Source organism: Globicephala melas, chromosome 3 (assembly GCF_963455315.2).
Source record: "Globicephala melas chromosome 3, mGloMel1.2, whole genome shotgun sequence".
Taxonomy (NCBI): Eukaryota; Metazoa; Chordata; class Mammalia; order Artiodactyla; family Delphinidae; genus Globicephala; species Globicephala melas.
In genome coordinates, this window is record NC_083316.1 from 65,625,248 (window position 1) to 65,645,871 (window position 20,624).

At 36.5% G+C, this 20,624-nt stretch overlaps 1 protein-coding gene and 1 non-coding gene across 2 annotated transcripts in view; both read right to left on the minus strand.

Moving 5' to 3' along the window:
* TMEM167A (transmembrane protein 167A) overlaps positions 1–20,624 on the minus strand; it is a 33,682-nt gene that overhangs the window by 10,876 nt on the left and 2,182 nt on the right. Inside the window, exon 2 of the mRNA XM_030847066.2 lies at positions 3,332–3,441. Coding sequence (XP_030702926.1) covers positions 3,332–3,441 — 110 coding nt within the window. The remainder of the gene's footprint in view (positions 1–3,331; positions 3,442–20,624) is intronic.
* LOC115848633 (small nucleolar RNA U109) lies at positions 1,569–1,703 on the minus strand. The gene has a single exon (XR_004037775.1). It is a non-coding gene; the product is annotated as a small nucleolar RNA U109 (small nucleolar RNA).

Below are 20,624 nucleotides of genomic sequence, written 5' to 3' on the forward strand. Positions count from 1 at the left end.
ATGGTTAAGACTGAAAGAAAATGCTGATTCAATCAAGTTCTATACACTTTCCTCCTTTGAAGTATACAGTGAATTCCTGACATCAAAGCAAGAAGTCTCTTAGTACAGATTAAATGAAATGGGCAAAAATACAAGTTTATTGTGAGGGATGGGCATTCTGACAGGTGAAACAATTTTCTTCTTATAGGAATAAAAAGGACAAAAATCGTAAGCACTCTTGAAAGCAAAGGATCAGGGCTAGATTGTGCCTAAGTTCAATCCTACTTAATTGGTTGCATAACTGTGGGCAAGTTATTTTACCTCTTTTCTCTTTATCTCATCCTCATAGGGTTGTTACAAGGATTAAATGAGTTATTACACAGAAAGTCTTTAGAATAGTGATTAACATGCACTGTGTTCAGTATTACGCAGGCTAAAGGTGTATGTGACATGACTCCAGGTATCACTTACATTGGCTTACATTTCATCAAAAAATGAAAGACAACTGGTTAGTGATCTGCAAAGCCCTGGATGCTTGATTCTAAAAGTCTATTGATTATAAAATGTATTATTGACTTAAAGCTCCTCTGGCTGAGGTACTCAGAGGCAGGACACCTGAAGTTCCTCTGTGGAAAGCTTAGGGCCCCACAGAATAATCTGAAACCACATGACCATAGTCAAGGTCTTTTCAGGTCTTATAGTCTAGAAATAACTAAAAGCCTCATTAGGAAATTGGTATAACACACTTAGCATACTGAAAGCTATTTAAATGAAAAAAATTTCCCAACTTGGCAACTTAAGAGATTAATTGGTACTGCTTTGGCCTTTTTCACATATTTCCCTACCTAGACATTTCTGTAATATCCCAAATGCTAAAAGGAACTTTATTAGCTGGTAAAAACCAATGCAGATATGCTGCTTAGTTTCTAAGGATATAAGCCAATAAGTTTATCTGCTGATAAAACTATTAAGTCTATGAAAATATGAAGCAAGACAAAGTAGCAATCTTTCTTTGCTGCTTTTTAGTTCTATATTATTTGAAGCAGCAAAAAATTAATTTGTTATTTTCAACAGTGAAGTTATCAAGAACTCATTTTATCTAATTGGTCCAGATTATCTTCACTTTAGCATGGAATACTCACTATAATGAAAGGAAAGCTTTTTTTTTTTTTTTTTTTTGCGGTACGCGGGCCTCTCACTGTTGTGGCCTCTCCTGCTGCGGAGCACAGGCTCCAGATGTGCAGGCCCAGCGGCCATGGCTCACGGGCCCAGCCGCTCCGCGGCATGTGGGATCCTCCCGGACCGGGGCATGAACCGTGTCCCCTGCATCGGCAGGTGGACTCTCAATCACTGCGCCACCAGGGAAGCCTGGAAAGCTTATTTTGAGTCTCATAAAAATACGTATTACAACAGAACAATGACCAGTAAAAATTTCTTCTACAGAAAATACTTCATATGTACAAGTCAAAATAAAAGGGGCTTAACATTTATATAAATAGAAGCAAAGTTTTAAAAAAAAGCTTTGAAACAGTTGACTATATCATTATATATTTTAAAATGTGAAAATAGGCGTGTTATTTCTTTGGTTTTTATGTAGGAGAAATATACTACTACTCAACCTCTACTGTAAGGTTGGCAGCCCTGAGAACTCCTTTTTTAATGTAGCATGTTATGGATGTGTTCCTGCTTCCAAAGGAATGAGGAGCAGACATTTCCACATGCAATCTACTTTTTTTGTCGCAGCATCAGAAAAGTACAAATACACTGTTCTGCCACGATGAGATTATTCTTCAATGACATAAACACTTAAATTTCTTATTAGACATTATGTATTACATTAGAAATCTAAACTAATGATCAATGATACTGTTTACTGGATTCTACCATATGCTTTAATTATAAGTTAATCGTTGGGGGTTGCAGAAGAAGGGTAGGAGGAAATAAAACTGGCTGGCTAGAAAGGCTTCAGGCACAACTAAGCAACAAATAAGATTATATAATTTCAACAAAGGGACAAAGTATTGAGTGCTGAGTTCAGAGAAAAAGGTGGACTGATGAGAAGATAATGTCTACAAAGGAAGTGAGGCATTGTCAGAAAAACTGATGGACAAATAACATCTATTTTCACCTTCAGTAGGTTAAATAAAATCCCTCATGCCAATAGAGACAGACAATCAGTTTATTGGAACAGGATTATAGATTTTCATTATTCAAAACTGGTTAGGGGTTCTATTTATATCTTTATAGATGTTCAAACAAACCTATGTAATAAAAAGAAAGGAATAGTAACAAAAGCCAAATGATTTAGATAATAGGATGTTTGAATAAATGTTAATTATGACCCCAAAGATATAATGGAGTTGAAGAAAAGAGAATTATTTCCTCTCATGCTTGAATATCTACTACCTGGCCTCTTGTAGGGGCTTTTTATTAGTGGAAAAGCAGAGTTTGACCTTGCAGGATCTTAATTTGGCCCTTTTCCTTTCATCAAAAACAAAAAAGGTGCTGGAGATAATTAATTATTCCTATGTGAAGTATTCTACTATTTCATCCTATTATTTCTTAAGATGATTAAGTGAGGTACAGGATCTTACCACAAAAGAATTAAAGACAATTGTGAATTCAAGAAATTAATAAATCTGTAAGGTGAAGAAAGTCTGCATAGTTTTCACCACATGGTCTCTGTTTTTTTACATACTTGTCCTGGTTGAACTCAATATGTATTTCTGTATTAGGAACATGGCACTTAAAAATTTTAAGTCTTTGTGGTATCATATTAAGCTTAAATGTTTTTTAGGTGTGAACATATAATTAAAAGTGATGTGACATGCCCAAGACTGAATTTTCATTACTTTTTTAAGTAAGCTAAATAAATTTCTCCAAAGATGTTTGCTTTATGATACAGATGAGGAGCCTGTATGATTAGACCAGTCTGGGAATGAAGAGGCAATGTCTATATTATTATTTTTATGGACACAGTGCTTATAAGATGTTTAATGCTTTCAAAATATGATAACCAATTTTACTAATATTCTATTAAATACTAAGGCCAAACACTGTCTTTGAAAGTACTAAATTGTAGCTTCAATCTCAGAAAAAAATCTATCACATCTTTTAAAATACACTTTTTTTTTCAGTCCAACACATTTCAGGTCACTTCTGATATTTATATTTTTATTTAGTAAGCTTCTGTGAATATAAAGATTTGGATTTTTAAAAATAGGGAAAAAATGTAAAAAGTTATTATAAACTAAATTACATATAGGAATTAAATTATTTAATGACTTTCAGTAACTGACATTCAATATCTCTAAGAACTAATTTGGGTGATTAGACATTATTAGTGACATACCCAGTTTTATTCCTGTCCAGGAGGCTGGGTGCCAAGGATCGGATATAAGCACAGGTACATATAAGCAGCAAGATTACAGTCAACAGACTCTGAAAATTGAAAATGGCAGACTAAAAAGAGAAAAAGAAAAATTAATGTTAGAAGATAAACTGCACAGGTAAAAAATGTCAAATTCATATTAAGAATCATACTTTTTTCTTCAACAAGGCAAACAGATGTGTCTGAGAACACTTTAAAAGCAAAATCACAAGGTATTTTGAGAGCATACTTTCCTCTCCATTCTTTGGGCTAAGGAATTCAGAAGATGCAACAAAAATTCTAAATTCAAGAACTTAAAAACACTACCAAAAATGTCATGAATCCAAAACAGCTCACCAAAGCTTAACCAATAATTAATAGAGATATTCTAGGATCCCAGACTACTAGGCAGGACATGGGGTCTCCAAGCTCTGCAAGTAAGCTGGTTATATGACCTCAGTTGAATATTGGCTTCTCTAAATCTCTGTTTCACATCAGTAAAACTGGGTGGAGAATGGGGAGACAGACTCAATGCTGGCTCAAGTTTCTTTCAATTCTGAAATTCTTTTAGAATAAGAATGCTTTAAATTTAAGTAATCATGTTCCATTTGTTGACTAATACTACTAGCCTATTAGATTTTGGTGAAAGAAAAGCACTTGCTCATTCACTGCTGATTTTTTAAAAGTCATTAAAATAAAATTTAATACAGGATTCTGTTCCTGAAGAAAACTGTTACATGTTTATCACAATACTCATCCCTGAAGAGTGGACATTGTCTATCAACTCTGAATCTCCAGCACCTATGTGCCAGCTGCACAGTGGGAGCCCAATAAGAGATGATTGAATAAAATAAAACAATTTTTAAAAAGTGCAGGAATACTACTGTACGTATAAGAAAGAATAACATTTCCATTATATACAGGTAGCTAAAATATATCAGTCTCACACAGTAGCCAGCAATATGCTTATTTAGTAAATTCAGAAGTACTTCCCGAGGGGGATCACGATGGCAGAGTAGGAGGATGTGAAGCTCACCTCCCCCAACAAACACATCGAAAATACATCTACATGTGGAACAATTCTCACAGAAAACCAATAGGAAATGGGCAGAAGATCTCCTATATAACCAAAGCTGCACGAAAGACCTCCATGTAAGCAGGTAGGACAGGAAAAGAAAAAAGGCATCAGGATGGGACCTGAGCCTCTGGGGGGGATGTGTAAAGGAGAAAAGGTCCACACAGGCAGGCTTAGGGAACCCCCTTGCCTGCTGGGACAGACAGAGGGGCTAGAGAAGCCTGGACTTTACTTGAGAGGAGTGTGCGCAGACTGGCTTGCTAACAGTCACGGTGAAGGGAGACTGGTGCTGGCACCTGTACCTCACCACACTTCCCAATCAAAGTGTGAATCTGGTGGGGCTACAAATACCTACAGCAGCTAAGCAGTGAATCTTGGCAGACAAACCCTAGGGAAAGACTCCATTTAGCTGCAAGGAGCTAGTCCTGAGGGTCTGGGGTGTGGTCCAGGTCTAACAACAGAGGCACTGTTCCGATGTCAGCACTCCTAAGGTGGGGGTGGGGGGAGAGGGGGTGGGTCTGGGCTTTGTCAGCAGCACCTGGTGGAGCACAGAAAGGCATGTATCTGGTACAAAGCCTCTAGGGAGGAGTACTCAGTGCTCCAGTTCTGCCCACCCCACACCTCTGCTTGGAGTTGGATCTGGGGTGGACAGGTCCTGGGAGAGGCCTGCCACAGAGGCAGTCAAGGTCCCAGGCAGCAGCCCAACCATCTCGATTCATGCAGCCACAGCACCCTGGCCCCCAGCGCCAGCCTACTCCGTATCACTGCCTAGCACTACATCTAGGGCGAACACAATGGAAAAAGGGAAGCAACTTTGGACTGCATGGGAGGCACATAGGTTCACCGTGACCACATGAGCCTCACCTGCTTCAGCGGTCACCTCCTTTGGGACAGGGCACGCACTCAAGGGCAATGGAGCCTCATCAAATCCAACCCTCAGGGCTTCTACTCCAACAACTGGGGAGGAGGCCCTGACTCCAACAGGCCACGGAGCACCCAGTGCCGGCCCTGGACACCAAAAACACCTATCACATCCCCATCAAGGGGATAACAGCCAGCAGACTCTGGGGAGAAGAGGTGGCTGGCATTCATACCAAAACCAGCCCTCACACCAAAAATACTGGACTCACACAGAGTACACATGATGCTCCCACGTTGAAAACACCCCCTCAAGACCACAGTAGAAAACGTTTCTCCTAAACTCAGACAGAAGAAGTTAAGCAAAATGAAAAAGGAGAGGAGCTACTCCCAATTAAAAGAATGACAGACATCCCCTAAAAGAAATGAAGCAGACCTCACCAGTCTCCTAGACCCTGAGTTCAAAAAGAAGATAAGGAAAATGCTAAAGGAATTAAGATTATCAATAGAAATGCAAATCACTGTAACAAGGAACTAGAAACTACTAAGATGAAGCAATCAAAATTAGACAACTCAAGTGCTGAGATAACAACCAATCTAGAGCAATCAACAGCAAACTAAATAACACTTAAGAACAAATAAGTGATCTGGAGAACAGAACGATGGAAATCAATCAGAACAGCTAAAGAAAAACAAAATTAAAAAATGAAAACAACTTACAAGATTTCTGGTATAACATTAACCATACCAATGTTCACATTCCAGTGGTCTCAGAAGAAGAGAGGTAAAAGGGGATTGAAAATTTATTTGAGGAAATTAGGGCTAAAAATTTCCCAAGCCAAAAGAAAGAAATAGATATCCAGGTACAGGAAGCACAGAAGGTCCCCCAAAAGATGAATCCAAACAGACCTATCCCAAGACATATCATAATTAAAATGGCAAAAGTCAAAAACAAAGAGAGAACTCTAAAGGCAGCAAGAGAAAAACAAAGAGCTATATACAAGGGAATCCCTATCAGGCTATCAGCTGGATGAATTCTCTGCAGAAAATTGCAAACCAGAAGGAAGTGGCATGATATACTCAAAGTCCTGAAAGGGAAAAACCTGCAACATACTTTACCCAGCAAGAATATCATTTAGAATAGAAGGAGAGATGAAGAATTTCTCAGACAAGTTAGAACTAAAAGAATACAGCAATACTAAACCTACCCTAAGGTCTCCTCAAAAGAGAAAAGGAGCAAGAATTTATATGAAAGTGAAAATTACAATAGGAAAGGCAAATATATAAAAGGATTGAAGATCATTTAAATAAGACATTACATTGATTAAAAACAAGAAGGGACTTCCCTGGTGGCAAAGTGGTTAAGAATCCACCTGCCAACGCAGGGGACACAGGTTTAATCCCTGATCCAGGAAGATCCTACATGCTGCGGAGCAACTAAGTCTGTGTGCCATAACTACTCAGCCTGCGCTCTAGAGCCCGCGAGGCACAACTACTGAGCCTACATGCCACAACTACCAAAGCCCACACACCTAGAGGCTGTGCTCCGTAAAAAGAGAATCCACCGCAATGAGAAGCCCATACACCGCAACAAAGAGTAGCCCCTGCTCACAGCAACTAGAGAAAGCCCATGTGCGGCAATGAAGATGCGATGCAGCAAAGACAAAAACAAAAACAACAACAACAAAAATTGTAAAAGCAAGTAGAGATAGTTATGGTCAACATACTTGAAAACCCAGTTAACCACAAAATAAAAAACATACGATAGATTCAAAAAGAAAGGAACTCAAGCATAATATGAAAGAAAACCATCAAACCACAAAAGGGAAAAGAAGAAGAAACTAACAAAGTACAAAATTAACTGGCAATAAGCACATACCCATCAATAACTACTTTAAATGTCAATAGACTAAATGACTTGATCAAAAGACACAGAGTGGCAGATTAGATAAAAAATAAGAACCTATAATATGCTACCTACAAGAGACTCACTTCAGGGCTAAGGTGACACATAGACTGAAAGTGAGGAGATGGAAAAAAATATTTCAGGCAAATGGAAATGACAGTAAAGTGGTGGTAGCAATAATCATATCAGACAAAGTAGACTTAAAGTCCATAAAGAAAAAGAAGGACATTAGACAATGATAAAGGGATCAATACAATTAGAGGATATTACACTCATTAACATATATGCACCCAGTATAAGCACCTAAATATATATCAATAGAACACTAACAGACATAGAGAGAGAAACTGGCAGAAATACAATAATAGTAGGAGACTTTAATATCCCACTGACATCAATGGACAGATCTTCCAGACAGAAAATCAGTAAGAAAACAGATGTCCTAAATGACACAATAGACCAGTTGGACTTAATTGACATCTACAAGACACTACATCCCAGAAAACCAGAATACACATTTTTTTTCAAGCGTACATGGAACATTCTCTAGGATAGACCACATACTGGGTCACAAAACAAGCCTCAACAAATTTAAGAGCGTAGTAATTATTTTAAGTATCTTTTCTGACCACAATGGTATGAAACTAGACATCAACCACAGGAAGAAAAATGGGAAAAGAACAAACATATGGAGACTAAACAACATGCTACTAAAAAAACCAATGGGTAAAGGATGAAGTAAAAGAAAAAAAATCAGAAAATACCTTGAGACAAATGACAATAAAAACATAACCTTACACAATCTATGGGATGCAGCAAAAGTGGTTCTAAGAAGAAGTTCATAGCAGTACAGGTCTTCCTCAAGAAACAAGAAAAATCTCAAATAAACAACCTAACCTACTACCTAAAGGAATTAGAAAAGAACAAACAAAACCCAAAGTTAGCAGAAGGAAGGAAATAAAGATGAGAGAAGAAATAAAGATTAAAAAAAACCCAAACTAACAGAAAAGATCAGTAAAACGAAGAGCTGGTTTTCCGAAAAGATAAACAAAATCTACAAACTCTAGCCAGGCTCACCAAGAAGAAAAGAGTGGGCCCAAATAAACAAAATAAGAAATGAAAAAAGAGAAATAACAATTGATACCACAGAAATATAAAAAATCATAAGAGAATACTATGAACAATTATATGCCAAGAAATTGGACAACCCAGAAGAAATGGACTAGTTTCTAGAAACACACAGCCTGCCAAAATTGAGTCAAGAAGAAACATAATTTTAACAGAATGATCAAAGTGAAATAGAACCTGTAAGAAAATACTCCCTGCAAACAAGAGTCCAGGACTGGATGGCTTCACTAGGAATTTCTACCTAACCTAGAAAGAACTTAAACCTATCCTTCTCAAACTGGTCCAAAAGGTTGAAGAGGAGGGAACTCTACCAAATTCATTCTATGAAGCCACTATCACCTTGTTACCAAAGCCAAAGACACTACAAAAACAGAAAACTATAGGCCAATACCTTTGATGAATATAGATACAGAAATACTCAAAATGTTAGCAAACCGAATCCAACAATACATTAAAAGGATCATACACCATGATCAAGGGGGATTTATCGCAAGGATGCAAGTATTTATCAATATCCACAAATCACTCAATGTGATATACCATATTAGCAAATGGATGAATAAAAATCACATGATCATCTCAATACATATAGAAAAAGCAAACAAAATTCAACATCCATTCATAATAAAAACTCTTGTGAAAGTAGATACAGATGAAACATATCTCAACACAATAAAAGCCATTTATGACAAACCCACAGCCAACAATACTCAACCCTGAAAAGCTAAAAGCCTTCCCACTAAATTCAGGAACAAGACAAGGGTGCACACTCTCACCAATTCTATTCAGCACAGTACTGAAAATCTTAGCCACAGCAATCAGACAAGGAAAAGAAAAGGTATCCAAATTGAAAAGGAAGAGTAAAACTGTCTCTGTTTGCAGATGATATGATTCTCTATTCAGAGAACCCTAAAGTCTCCACACAAAAATTAGCAGAATAAATGAGGCTTCCCTGGTGGTGCAGTAGTTGAGAGTCCGCCTGCCAATGCAGGTCTGCGACACAGGTTTGTGCCCCGGTCCGGGAAGATCCCACATACCGCGAAGTGGCTAGGCCTGTAAGCCATAGCTGCTGAGCGTGCACGTCCGGAGCCTGTGCTCCGCAATGGGAGAGGCCACAACAGTGAGAGGCCCGCATACCGCAAAAAAAAAAAAGCAGAATAAATGAATTCAGCAAGGTAGCAGGATACAAGATTAATATACAGAAAGCCGTTGCTTTTTTTTCTCTTCGTTGCTTTTCTTTACACTAACAATGAACTATCAGAAAGAGAAAGTAAAAGAACAATCTCGTTTAAAATCATCTCAAAAAGAAAAAAAAAAAAGAAAACCCTAAAAATAAATTTATCCAAGGAGGTGAAAGACCTATATGCCGAAAACTATAAAACACTGATGAAGAAAACTCAAAGAAATGGAAAGATGTCCCATGCTCTTGGACTGGAAGAATTAACATTGTTAAAATGGCCATACTACCCAAAGCAATCTACAAATTTAATGCAATCCCTATCAAAACACCCATGACATTTTTCACAGAACTAGAACAAATAACCCTAAAATTTACGTAGAACCACATAATTCCCAGAATTGCCAAAGCAATACTGAGGAAAAAGGACAAAACTGGAGACATAACACTTCCAGACTTCAGACAATAGTACACAAAGCTACAGTAATCAAAACAGCATGGTACTGGCACAAAAACAAACATACAGATCAATGGATAGAACAGAGAGCCCACAAATAAAACCACACACCTACGGTCAATTAATCCAGAACAAAGGAAGCAAGAATATATAATGGAGAAAAGACAGTCTCTTCAATAAGTGTTGTTGGGAAAGCCAGACAGCTACACATAAATCAATGAAACTAGAATGTTCCCTCACACCACATACAAACTCCAAATGGATTAAAGACCTAAATACAAGACATGACACCATAACTCCAAGAAGAAAACATTGGCAAAACATTCTCAGATATAAATTGTAGCAATATTTTTTTTTATATCAGTTTCCCACGGCAAAAGAAATAAAAGCGAAACAAACAAATGGGACCTAATCAAACTTAAAAGTTATTACACAGACAAGGAAACCATCAACAAAATGAAAAGACCACTTATGGAATAGGAGAAAATATTTGCAATGGATGAGACCTACAAGGGGATAATATCCAAAATACACAAACAGCTCATACAACTCAATATGAAAAAAACAACCCAATCAAAAAATGAGCAGAAGACCTAAAACTAAATAGACATCTCTCCAAAGAAGACATTCAGATGGCCAATAGGCATATGAAAAAATGCTCAACATCACTAATTAGAAAAATGCAAATCCAAACCACAATGAGATATCACCTCACACCCATCAGAATGGCTGTCATCAAAAAGTCTACAAATAACAAATGCTGGAGAGGGTGTGGAGAAAAGGGAACCCTCCTATTCTGTTTGTGGGAATGTAAATTGGTGCAGCCACTATGGAAAACAGTATGGAGGTTCCTTAAAAAAGGAAAAATAGAGCTATCATATGATCCAGCAATCCCACCCCTAGGCATATATCTGGAAAAGATGGAAACTCCAATTTGAAAAGATAGATGCACCCCAGTGTTCATAGCAGCACTATTTACAATAGCCAAGCAATGAAAACTAGTCAAGTGCCCAACAACAGTGGATTGGTTTAAGAAGATGTCATACATACACACATACACACACACACACAATGGAATATCACTCAGTCACAAAAAGAATGAAATACTGCCATTTGCAGCAACATGGATGAACCTAGAGAATATCACACTAAGTGAAGTAAGTTAAAGACAAATATCATATGACATCACTTATATGTGGAATCTAAAACATAATACAAATGAATCTATATACAAAACAGAGATAGACTCAGAGACACAGAAAACAAACTTATGGTTACCAAAGGGCAAAGGGACATGGGGAGGGATAAATTAGGAGTATGGGATTAGCAGATGTAAACTATTATACATAAAAGACATAAGCGATAAGGGTTTATTGTATAGCAAAGGGAACTATATTCAATATCTTGTAATAACCTGTAATGGAAAAGAATCTGAAAAAAATATATCTGAATCACTTTGCTGAACACCAGAAACTAACAGAATACTGTAAATCAACTATGCTTCAATTAAAAAAAAAGTATTTCTTGTAAAGTCAGGAGTTAGACAAAAAATAAGAGTTATAAAAAAACTATTTTAAGGTGAAATTGTTACTTGCAAATATAAAGCGTTACCTGAAAAGCCAAAAAGAATCTAGTGAAAAATGATTACAGACCATAACAGAATTAAAACTGAGTAAGGTGGCTAGGCACATATTTAAAATACTTAAATCAACAATCATCAAAATTACAATATCAACCAGTTGAGAAACAAAATGGAAAAAAAGGACTCCATATATAACAGCAATTAGAACAAAACGCTAAAATATATAGGAATAATCTTAACAAGAAATCTGTAATATTGGCATCAAAGACCAATTGACAAAGCCTTAAAACATACTGAAGCATACAATAGTAGAATGGAGTGTATGCCAGGTTCTTATATTGAAAGGCAATACTGTAAAGCTAATCTATAAATTTAAAATGAACCCAACTGCAACAAGTTACTTTTGTTGAAATTGACAACTGATACTGAAATTCATATGGAAAAATAAGTAAGCAAGAATAGCCAAGAGATCCTAAAAAAAGAATTAGCTATCAGAAACTGTCATAATATTTTTTAACCTTTTACACATTTAATGATTTTTATTTACTAACTATTCAAAACATTAAAAAAATTATACATGTTATTTGCCAATATTTTAAGAACCAAAAAATGCTTCTGTACAATGCTAAGTGATGGAAAAACATAATTTCACAATCGGTATATCTGTAGCTATGTAAACCTTTATGCAAAGAGAAGACAATGAAGTGATTATCACTGGAAGGTTTTCAACCTAATTATCAACTTTTCTGGATTTCTCAATTTTCTAAGTGTTACGATTATGGTCTGAACAAGGTAAAATTGATTTGTAATTACTATTTTAATAGCTGTTCTCTGTGAAAATCATTTCTTCATGGATATAATAAGGATAAAGTTTAATATGTCTTGTTCTTAATTGAACTGGATTTTAACCTTGCATCTGTGAAAGCAAGTAATATATATTTTTAAACTTGAAATAAATCAATAAAAGAAATGGTGATCAACTCTAGAGAGAAATCATAGTATCTCACAGTGCTTATTTTTAAAGGTCATATTTTGAACATGTATATGAATTCGTCGATGAATAGTATTTGATAATAATCTAATGAAATATAAAGCACAGGTTTCCTCCTAGCCAACATAACTAAACATGTATTTGATATCTACTTTGTCTGGAGCATGAGGGTAGACACTGGATTAAAAAAAGTACATAGCAAGACAGGAGACAAGATGGCAGAGTAGAAGGACTTGAGCTCATGTACTCTCACGAAAACACCAAAATCGCAACAAACTGCTGAACAACCATCGACAGAAAATACTCCAATCTACCAAAAAAGATATTCTATATTCAAAGATGAAGAAGCCACAACGAGACAGTAGGAGAGGTGCTTTTGGCAGGTGGGTGACCCACAAATAGGAAAATACTTATATTGCAGAGGTTCTCCCACAGGAGTGAGAGTTCTGAGCCCCACGTCAGGCTCCCCAGCCTAGGGGTCTGGCAGTGGGAAGAGCAGCCTCCAGAGCACTTGGCTCTGAAGGCCAGTGCGGCTTTAATGTAGGAGCTCCACAGGACTGGGGGACAGGACTCGACTCTTGGAGGGCAAACACAAGGTTTCACGTGCACTGAGACCCTGGACAAAGCAGTGACTCCGTAGGAGCCTGGGTCAGACCTACTTATGGGGATTGGAGGGTCTCCTGGGGAGGCAGGGAGTGGCTGTGACCCTGAATATTCAAAGCAATCTTGAGAAAGAAACAGAGCTGGAGGAATAACTTCACTCTACTACAAAGCTAGTCAACAAAACAGTATGGTACTGGCACAAAAACAGAAATATAGATTAATGGAACAGGATAGAAAGCCCAGAGATAAACTCATGCACCTATGGTCACCTAATCTATGACAAAGGAGGCAAGAATACACAATGGAGAAAAGACAGTCTCTTCAATAAGTGGTGCTGGGAAAACTGGACAACTACATGTAAAAGAATGAAATTAGAACATTCCCTAACACCATACACAAAAATAAACTCAAAATGGATTAAAGACCTAAAGGTAAGCCCAGACACTATAAAGTCTTAGAGGAAAACATACGCAAAACACTCTGACATAAATCACAGCAATATCTTTTTGGATCCAACTCCTAGAGTAATGCAAATAAATACAAAAATAAGCAAACGGGACCTAATTAAACTTAAAAGGTTTTGCACAGCAAAGGAAACCATAAACAAAACGAAAAGACAACCCACAGAATGGCAGAAAATATTTGCAAACCAAGTGACTGACAAGGGATTAATCTCCCAACGTAAACATCCACCAACAGAAGAATGGATAAAGAAGATGTGGTACATAGATATAATGGAATATTACTCAGCCATAAAAAAAGAATGAAATAATGCCATTTGCAGCAACATAGATGGGCCTAGAGATTATCATACTAAGTGAAGTAATTCAGACAGAGAAACAAAAATATTATAATATCACTTATACATGGAATCTAAAAAGATGATACAAATGAACTTATTTACAAAACAGAAACAGACTCACAGACTTTGAAAACAAACTTATGGTTACTAAAGGGGAGAGGTCGGGGGGAGGGATAAATTAGGAGTTGGGGATTAATATATACACACTACTATGTATAAAATAGATAATTAAGAAAGACCTACTGTAAAGCACTAGGAACTCTACTCAATATTCTGTAATAATCTATATGGGAAAAGAATCTGAGAAGAATGGATATATGTACATGTATAACTGAATCACTTTGCTGTACACCTGAAACTAACACAACATTGTAAATCAACTGTACCCCAATATAAAATAAATATTAAATTTAAAAAAAGGACATAGCATGATTCCTTCTTTTCAGTTTATAGCTGACAACAAAAATAACTGATATTCACGGAATTCTTTTTTTTGGTTATCCTATTTATCCTCATATTTGAGGCAGTTGTTATTAATATCCTTCTTTTATACATGGGACAACTGTAGCACACAGCAGTTATAATTGAGTTAGAATATTAAACTTTAAAAACTCAATAGCAACTCATAGCATATGTAAATGATAACTCAGCAATGCTCACAAAAAAAGAAAAAGAAAGAAAAAACGGCCATTTTCCCGAAGAAAAGTCAGGAGAATCTTCAAGGAGAAGGCAGGAACTAAGTCAAGCCTTAAAGGGCTCAATCACATGGCAAAGAATAGAGAGCAGGCTCCAGAGGAGACAAAAGCATGGAAAACGTCCACACAGAATCAGGAATTAGCAAGTTCAGGGAATGAGCAGACTTATTGTTTTAAGCAAAGGATTCACTTAGTTAAGTGGTTGGAAAAGAAATTTGCAAAGTAGGTTTATCATCTTCCTAATGGAGTATCTAAATTCATGATTTTGCAACGTATACTTTTTTTATTCCTTGAATGTCTTGTTAAAGAAACATGCTTAAATGAAATGTCTGGGATTGGTTTCTAAATAATCCAGTGTGTATGGTGGGAGGCGTGGGGCTGATGATGAAACGCTAAGTATCTGAGACTTAGTTACACTCTTCTTTCTTCCTTTGTATGTTTGAATTTTTTCAAAATAAAAGATTTTTAAGAGGCACTTAAAAACATACTATTATTAAAGAAGTGGGGTATGTATATATACATCTATCTGTGTGTGAAACCGTTTACAACTGAAAACCATTTACAAGTATGCACTATATGATACATACAACTTTGTTCCTGGGGTTTATAGACCCTTAAATTTAAACAAATAATCTTAGGTGGTACAGTCTTTTATACTCAGTCTCTGGTCAAGAGTGTTTCAAACTCACGGACATTAGCCTACCACTGCTTAGCCTACCTAAGCATTCCTCTTAATGCTTAGCATCTGTTGCCAACTGATAAAATTTTAGTCTCAGAGTTAAAGGAAACAGATGTTACTGTTCTTTAGAAAAATAATTGAGATTTTCAATATGAAAATGTTATTAAAGGGAAGGGAGGAAGCTAAGAAGCAAGCAAACATATTCGATCACAATATAGAGGGAAAGATGATTAAAACAAAGGTGATAAGGGAAGTAAAATTCATTTACTATGTTTTTTTCTCAGATCCTTCAAATCATGCAACCTTTTTCAAGGTACTCTGTGTTTCTGTACATGCTATCTATTTTTTTCAACCTTCTGGTCTCAACTCAAGAGTCATCTCTTCTGAAAAGTGTTCCTTGTCCCTACTCTCCACACCAAGCAGAGTCTGGATCTTTGTACACCTATGTGTTACACACATACCTGCCACCCACCAAATTGTAGTGTAATTGTCTCCTCTGTTTTACTGAGGTTCTTATCAGTCCCCTGTGCCTATTAAACAAAATAGTGCACAGTAGTCACTGAAAAATGCTGAAATAACAGGAACTTGACAACAATTGCAAATAATGAGCATTTTAACAAATACAAGAGAACATTTTAACAAATTCAAAAGCACACTTAGATTACAAATTAAAAATGCATGCTATGTTTTCTTTATTTAAGAGAAACCGCCACACATTGCTTTGTATTTATATTTACTTATCAATGATATTTTGGAAAATTCAGAATGAAGAAGCAAATATATTTATGTTTATGGTAAAGGACCGGGCTGTAGGGTAAAATAAAGGTCTGAGAGAATTTCTCCTCAGCATCCAAATCTTTTATCACTAACTGGAATTCGGAGAAAGTTCAATTGAGCAGCCAGCCTCGAGGTGCCTGCATATGGGACAGTGTGTGTTTTTCTGAGTCCACTTAATTTGTAAGAGAGACATCCTCAAGAGTTCTGGATGCCTGAGTAGGCAAGCTGGCTGGCAGAAAATTCTTGGACCTCAAATAGTTCTCAAACCTAAGGTTTACCTAATTTTCATCGAGTACACCCTGTGACAATGCCCTGTGACAATGCCAGGGAGTATACAATGGCACGCTATTCAGTTTAATAAATTTAGCTAACTATTAAACATTAAATAACACACATTGGAACTAAGGAGTTATAAAACACAAGACAACTTGTTTCTTCTGGAGGCTGTAGGGAAGAATCTCTTTTCTTGCCTTTTCCAGCTTCTAAAGGCTGCCTGATTCCTTAGCTTTATGACTTCCTGATCACTCTTACCTTGACAACTTTTGTTATGACTGTCCCGCCTCCCTCTTACAAGGATCCTTGTGAATAAACTGCCCTGTCTCCCCATAATTCAAGATAATCTTCCCATTCCAAAATTCTTAACTTAATCACATATGCAAAGTCCCTTGTGTCAAGTAAGATAACATATTCACAGTTTTTTTTTTTTTTTTTTAAACGGGGTTGGGGAGAGGGGCATTGTCTACCACACCTACATTTCCTTTTTATAAAAAGGTATCCAATAACATTCCCTAGACTCAGGGTTGCCTGTAGCAACATCTGGAGCACATCCTCAAATACGATCAGAATGGTAACCTTTGGGGTCCTGGAATACAGGAGCCCTGCCCTGACCCTAACTGGCAATGAAAATCCCAAACTTTTTTTTCTCCAAAGGCCCCTTTTACTATCCCTCCATATTCCAGACCCATCATACTACTCCTAGCTGATTAGAGCTTCTGATATGCTTCAAATCATTGTACTAAACTAACTTATCCAAACCAGAGGAAATACACTTAATGACTTAGTCATTTTGTATAATCAATCTGAAGTAAATCGCAATTTGTTAGGCCACTGAAATAAAAATAATTCAGACTTTCAGTTGGTCACCACTAGATCAAACTGTTCATCAATGAAAGATAGAGACTGGTCAATGCAAAGCTTAGTTTCCAAACATGAAATAACCTCTAGTGTTGACACATCTCTTTAAAATTCTCTATTCTCAAGTCAATTTGAAAAGTTAAGAATATTTATTTCAGATTCAATTTCTATCATTTTATCTATAAAGATATAATTTCTTATTTTCAGAGTCATTCCTGAACGTTAAAACTATATTAAGTATGGATATAAGGGCAAGAATTCAATACAGAGTTTTGTTTTTAGCTGTATAAATAAAAATGCGTCTAAGTAAAAGAACACCCAAAACATTAGGAATAGAGGAAAAAACAGGGAAAAGATCCAAGCAACAGAACATAACAAAGAAGGAAACACTGAGAAAAACAGAAGAAATACACATATTGATATGCTAAACAGTGCTCTGCCCAAGAGGCTAAATTACTGGTTGCTAACTGTAGTTAATCTGCAGAAAAGACTTCGACTAAGCCTCCAGTATATTCATTAGTCCTGGATCACTTGAGCTTCACGGAGCTTATTTACTTATTTTTAGGATTAGCAACACAAATTATTTAACCAATGTATTGATTAAGGCCTGCTTTTATGCATATGTCTGGGAGCTTCAAATGTTGACTATGTGGGAAATACATTTTTACTGACATATTAACTAATTCTTCCAGTTTAACTGAATACCAAAATTTTTTAAAACTCCAGACACTAACAATTTTACTTTTTTAAAAACCTACTGTTTTTACACAAAACTAAAGTCATTGATCCCTTTCTGGAGGTGGAAGGAAACCCAGAAATGACATTCCTGACCTAATTGTGATAGAAATTATACAGCACTGGAAATGTGGGTCAGCATTTTATCATTTACAAATCTAGGTCAGGTCAGCATTTCCCAACTAGTTTCTACTTGTAAATTCATATGCACCACTATTATCTCTTAAAATGGAGAACGTGGAAATACAGGGACAAATGTAAGGTAATATGTGAATGTGCAAAGACACCCAACACCCCGTGTGCCCAAGATAAGTGACCACAGGTGACTGAAAAGATTTCTAATAACACACAGAAATAATAACATTTTCTTTTGCACCTCAACTCTGTTCTCCACTGGCAACATCCGTGGTCATTTGTGCCTATTTTCATCTCATTGTCATGGTACCTAGAGTGCATTTGCTATATTTGTGCTGCTTAATTTGAGCTATTTTATGGACACCTCACATCTAAATATGAAGCAACAAGAGTGTCACAGGTATTAACAAGAGAAAGCATACATATAACTATGATTAATAGACTTAAGAAGATGAAGATGTAAATGCTTCACATGTCCTTGATAAATGATTGATAAGAGAAACTATTCTGAAGGAAAAGTGCAAATTCTGCTATGAAAAAAGTACTCTGATCATGGAGTCAGAAAGAAAGAATGACAAAATGGAAAAACCTGCAAAAATATCGAGTCAGGGTACTGGCTACTCATTAGAATCACCTAGAGCTTTTAAAAACAATCAATGCCCAGAAATTTGGACTGAATTGGGTGGGCATATAGTTTCTCAAAGTTCCCTGGGAGTTTTTACTTGCAGTCAAGGTTACAAGTCACTATGCTACAGAAGACCAGAATCTACTTCAGATACCTACCTAATTAGCCTGAGGTAGTAGTTTTCAAAGTGTAGTTTATGGAATGTTTTCATGGGTTTATGCAGTCAAAACTACTTTTATAATGCTAAGAAAATACCTGCCTTTCTACTGTGATGCCATTTGTATTGATGGTGCAAAAGCAATAGTAGCTACAGAATTATCATCTTAACAAACTCCCTCCACCCGCAACCACTGAGGCATACAAACGCTGCTTTTCCTCTTGAATTTCCTGTGGAATTATCAGCATTGTTGTATAATAAAAAGGGCTCAAGATTTGGTGACAAACAGAGCTGTGAAGTTTAAATTTGAGCTTCACTATTTATCAGCAGTATGGTTTTGGGCAAGACACTAAAATCATTCTGCGCCTTTTTCTTCATGTGGACACTGTGGCCAATAATGCAAGTTTTCAATAAAGCTCTGTATGTAAAACACATGGCAGAGTAGGTGCTTAATCAATATTTCCTTGCAATCCAAACAATTATCTAAACTGGAGTTGTGCTTCACCACTCCTTACTAAGCACCATCAAAATGATTTTATTTATCTTTATCTTTCAAACCTAACTACTATTGTCAAGAGTTAAGGCATTCAATCATCTACTATCACTGTATTTGTTTCTAAACTAGTCTTCCAGATTTTAATCTTCTATGTAAATAGACCCTGCACATTGTTACCAGTTGGTTTTCCAAAATGCACACCATTCTTTTCCCTGCTCAAAGTCTTCATCAGGTACACAAACATCATCAAAATATAAAGGCCTTGAAATGACTTCAATATCTGGCCCCAATCTTTCTTGTCTCATCTCTCATCATTTCACTGCTTAACTTCTATTCCTGCCAGTCCCCAAGCAACTATTCAACTTCATGCACTTTGTGTCCATAACTACCATTTCCTTTATCTGTCTGAAGGATAGAAAATGCTTTCCCAGCTCTAGCTAATGATTCCTTCCCTAATCCCTACTCACTCCTTAATATACAGGTCAGAGTGTTACCTCTTTGGGGATGTCTCCCCAGCAGTTCTGAACCACAATTACTCTTTCCTCTGTTTCTAACATATTTCCTATGTATCTCAGCTACAAGATGAGGGAAACTATCTCACACCCTTTCTCTGATATTTGATTTAACTATAAAATGGGGGCAATAGATCCTACTTTGCAGGGTTTATGAGCATTAAACGAATATATCTGTAAGTTACGTAACACATCAACAGAGGAAGAAATGAAGACAAACTTCCTCAGGTTGATCAAGCAAAGGCTGGGCACTGGGAATGATTCTAACCCTGTTTGGCTCAGTCTAAAGCCCATGTTCTTTCCACCACACATGTAGTCTCTCTACATCCTAGCAGCTAACATAAAATTTACTTATTTAATACTCTCCCCCACTGTACTGTAAAATCCTTGAAGACAATGAGCACGTTTTACATGACTTTGTATCCCCAGCCTCTTATTCATTTGAGTACCAACTCTGACACTGTGATGTAGAGATTAAAAGACGTAGTTTCTACTTTAAGAGCTCTGCCTAGAGAAGGGAGCAGTAAGGCAACACCTTACTGCTGTTTTCTATGCAAGAGAAACACTGGGGGTATATACGTGGAGTACAGATGTCCAAATAGATACCTAAAAGCAGTAGAAGTAAACAGAAGGTACAGGGAAGGCCTCTTGGGAAGAGACGAAATTAAAAGTATTAATTCATAAATGATATAATTATCAGACTGTTTATGCTTTGATAGTTGTAAATTATTATTGCTGATAAACATTTTAT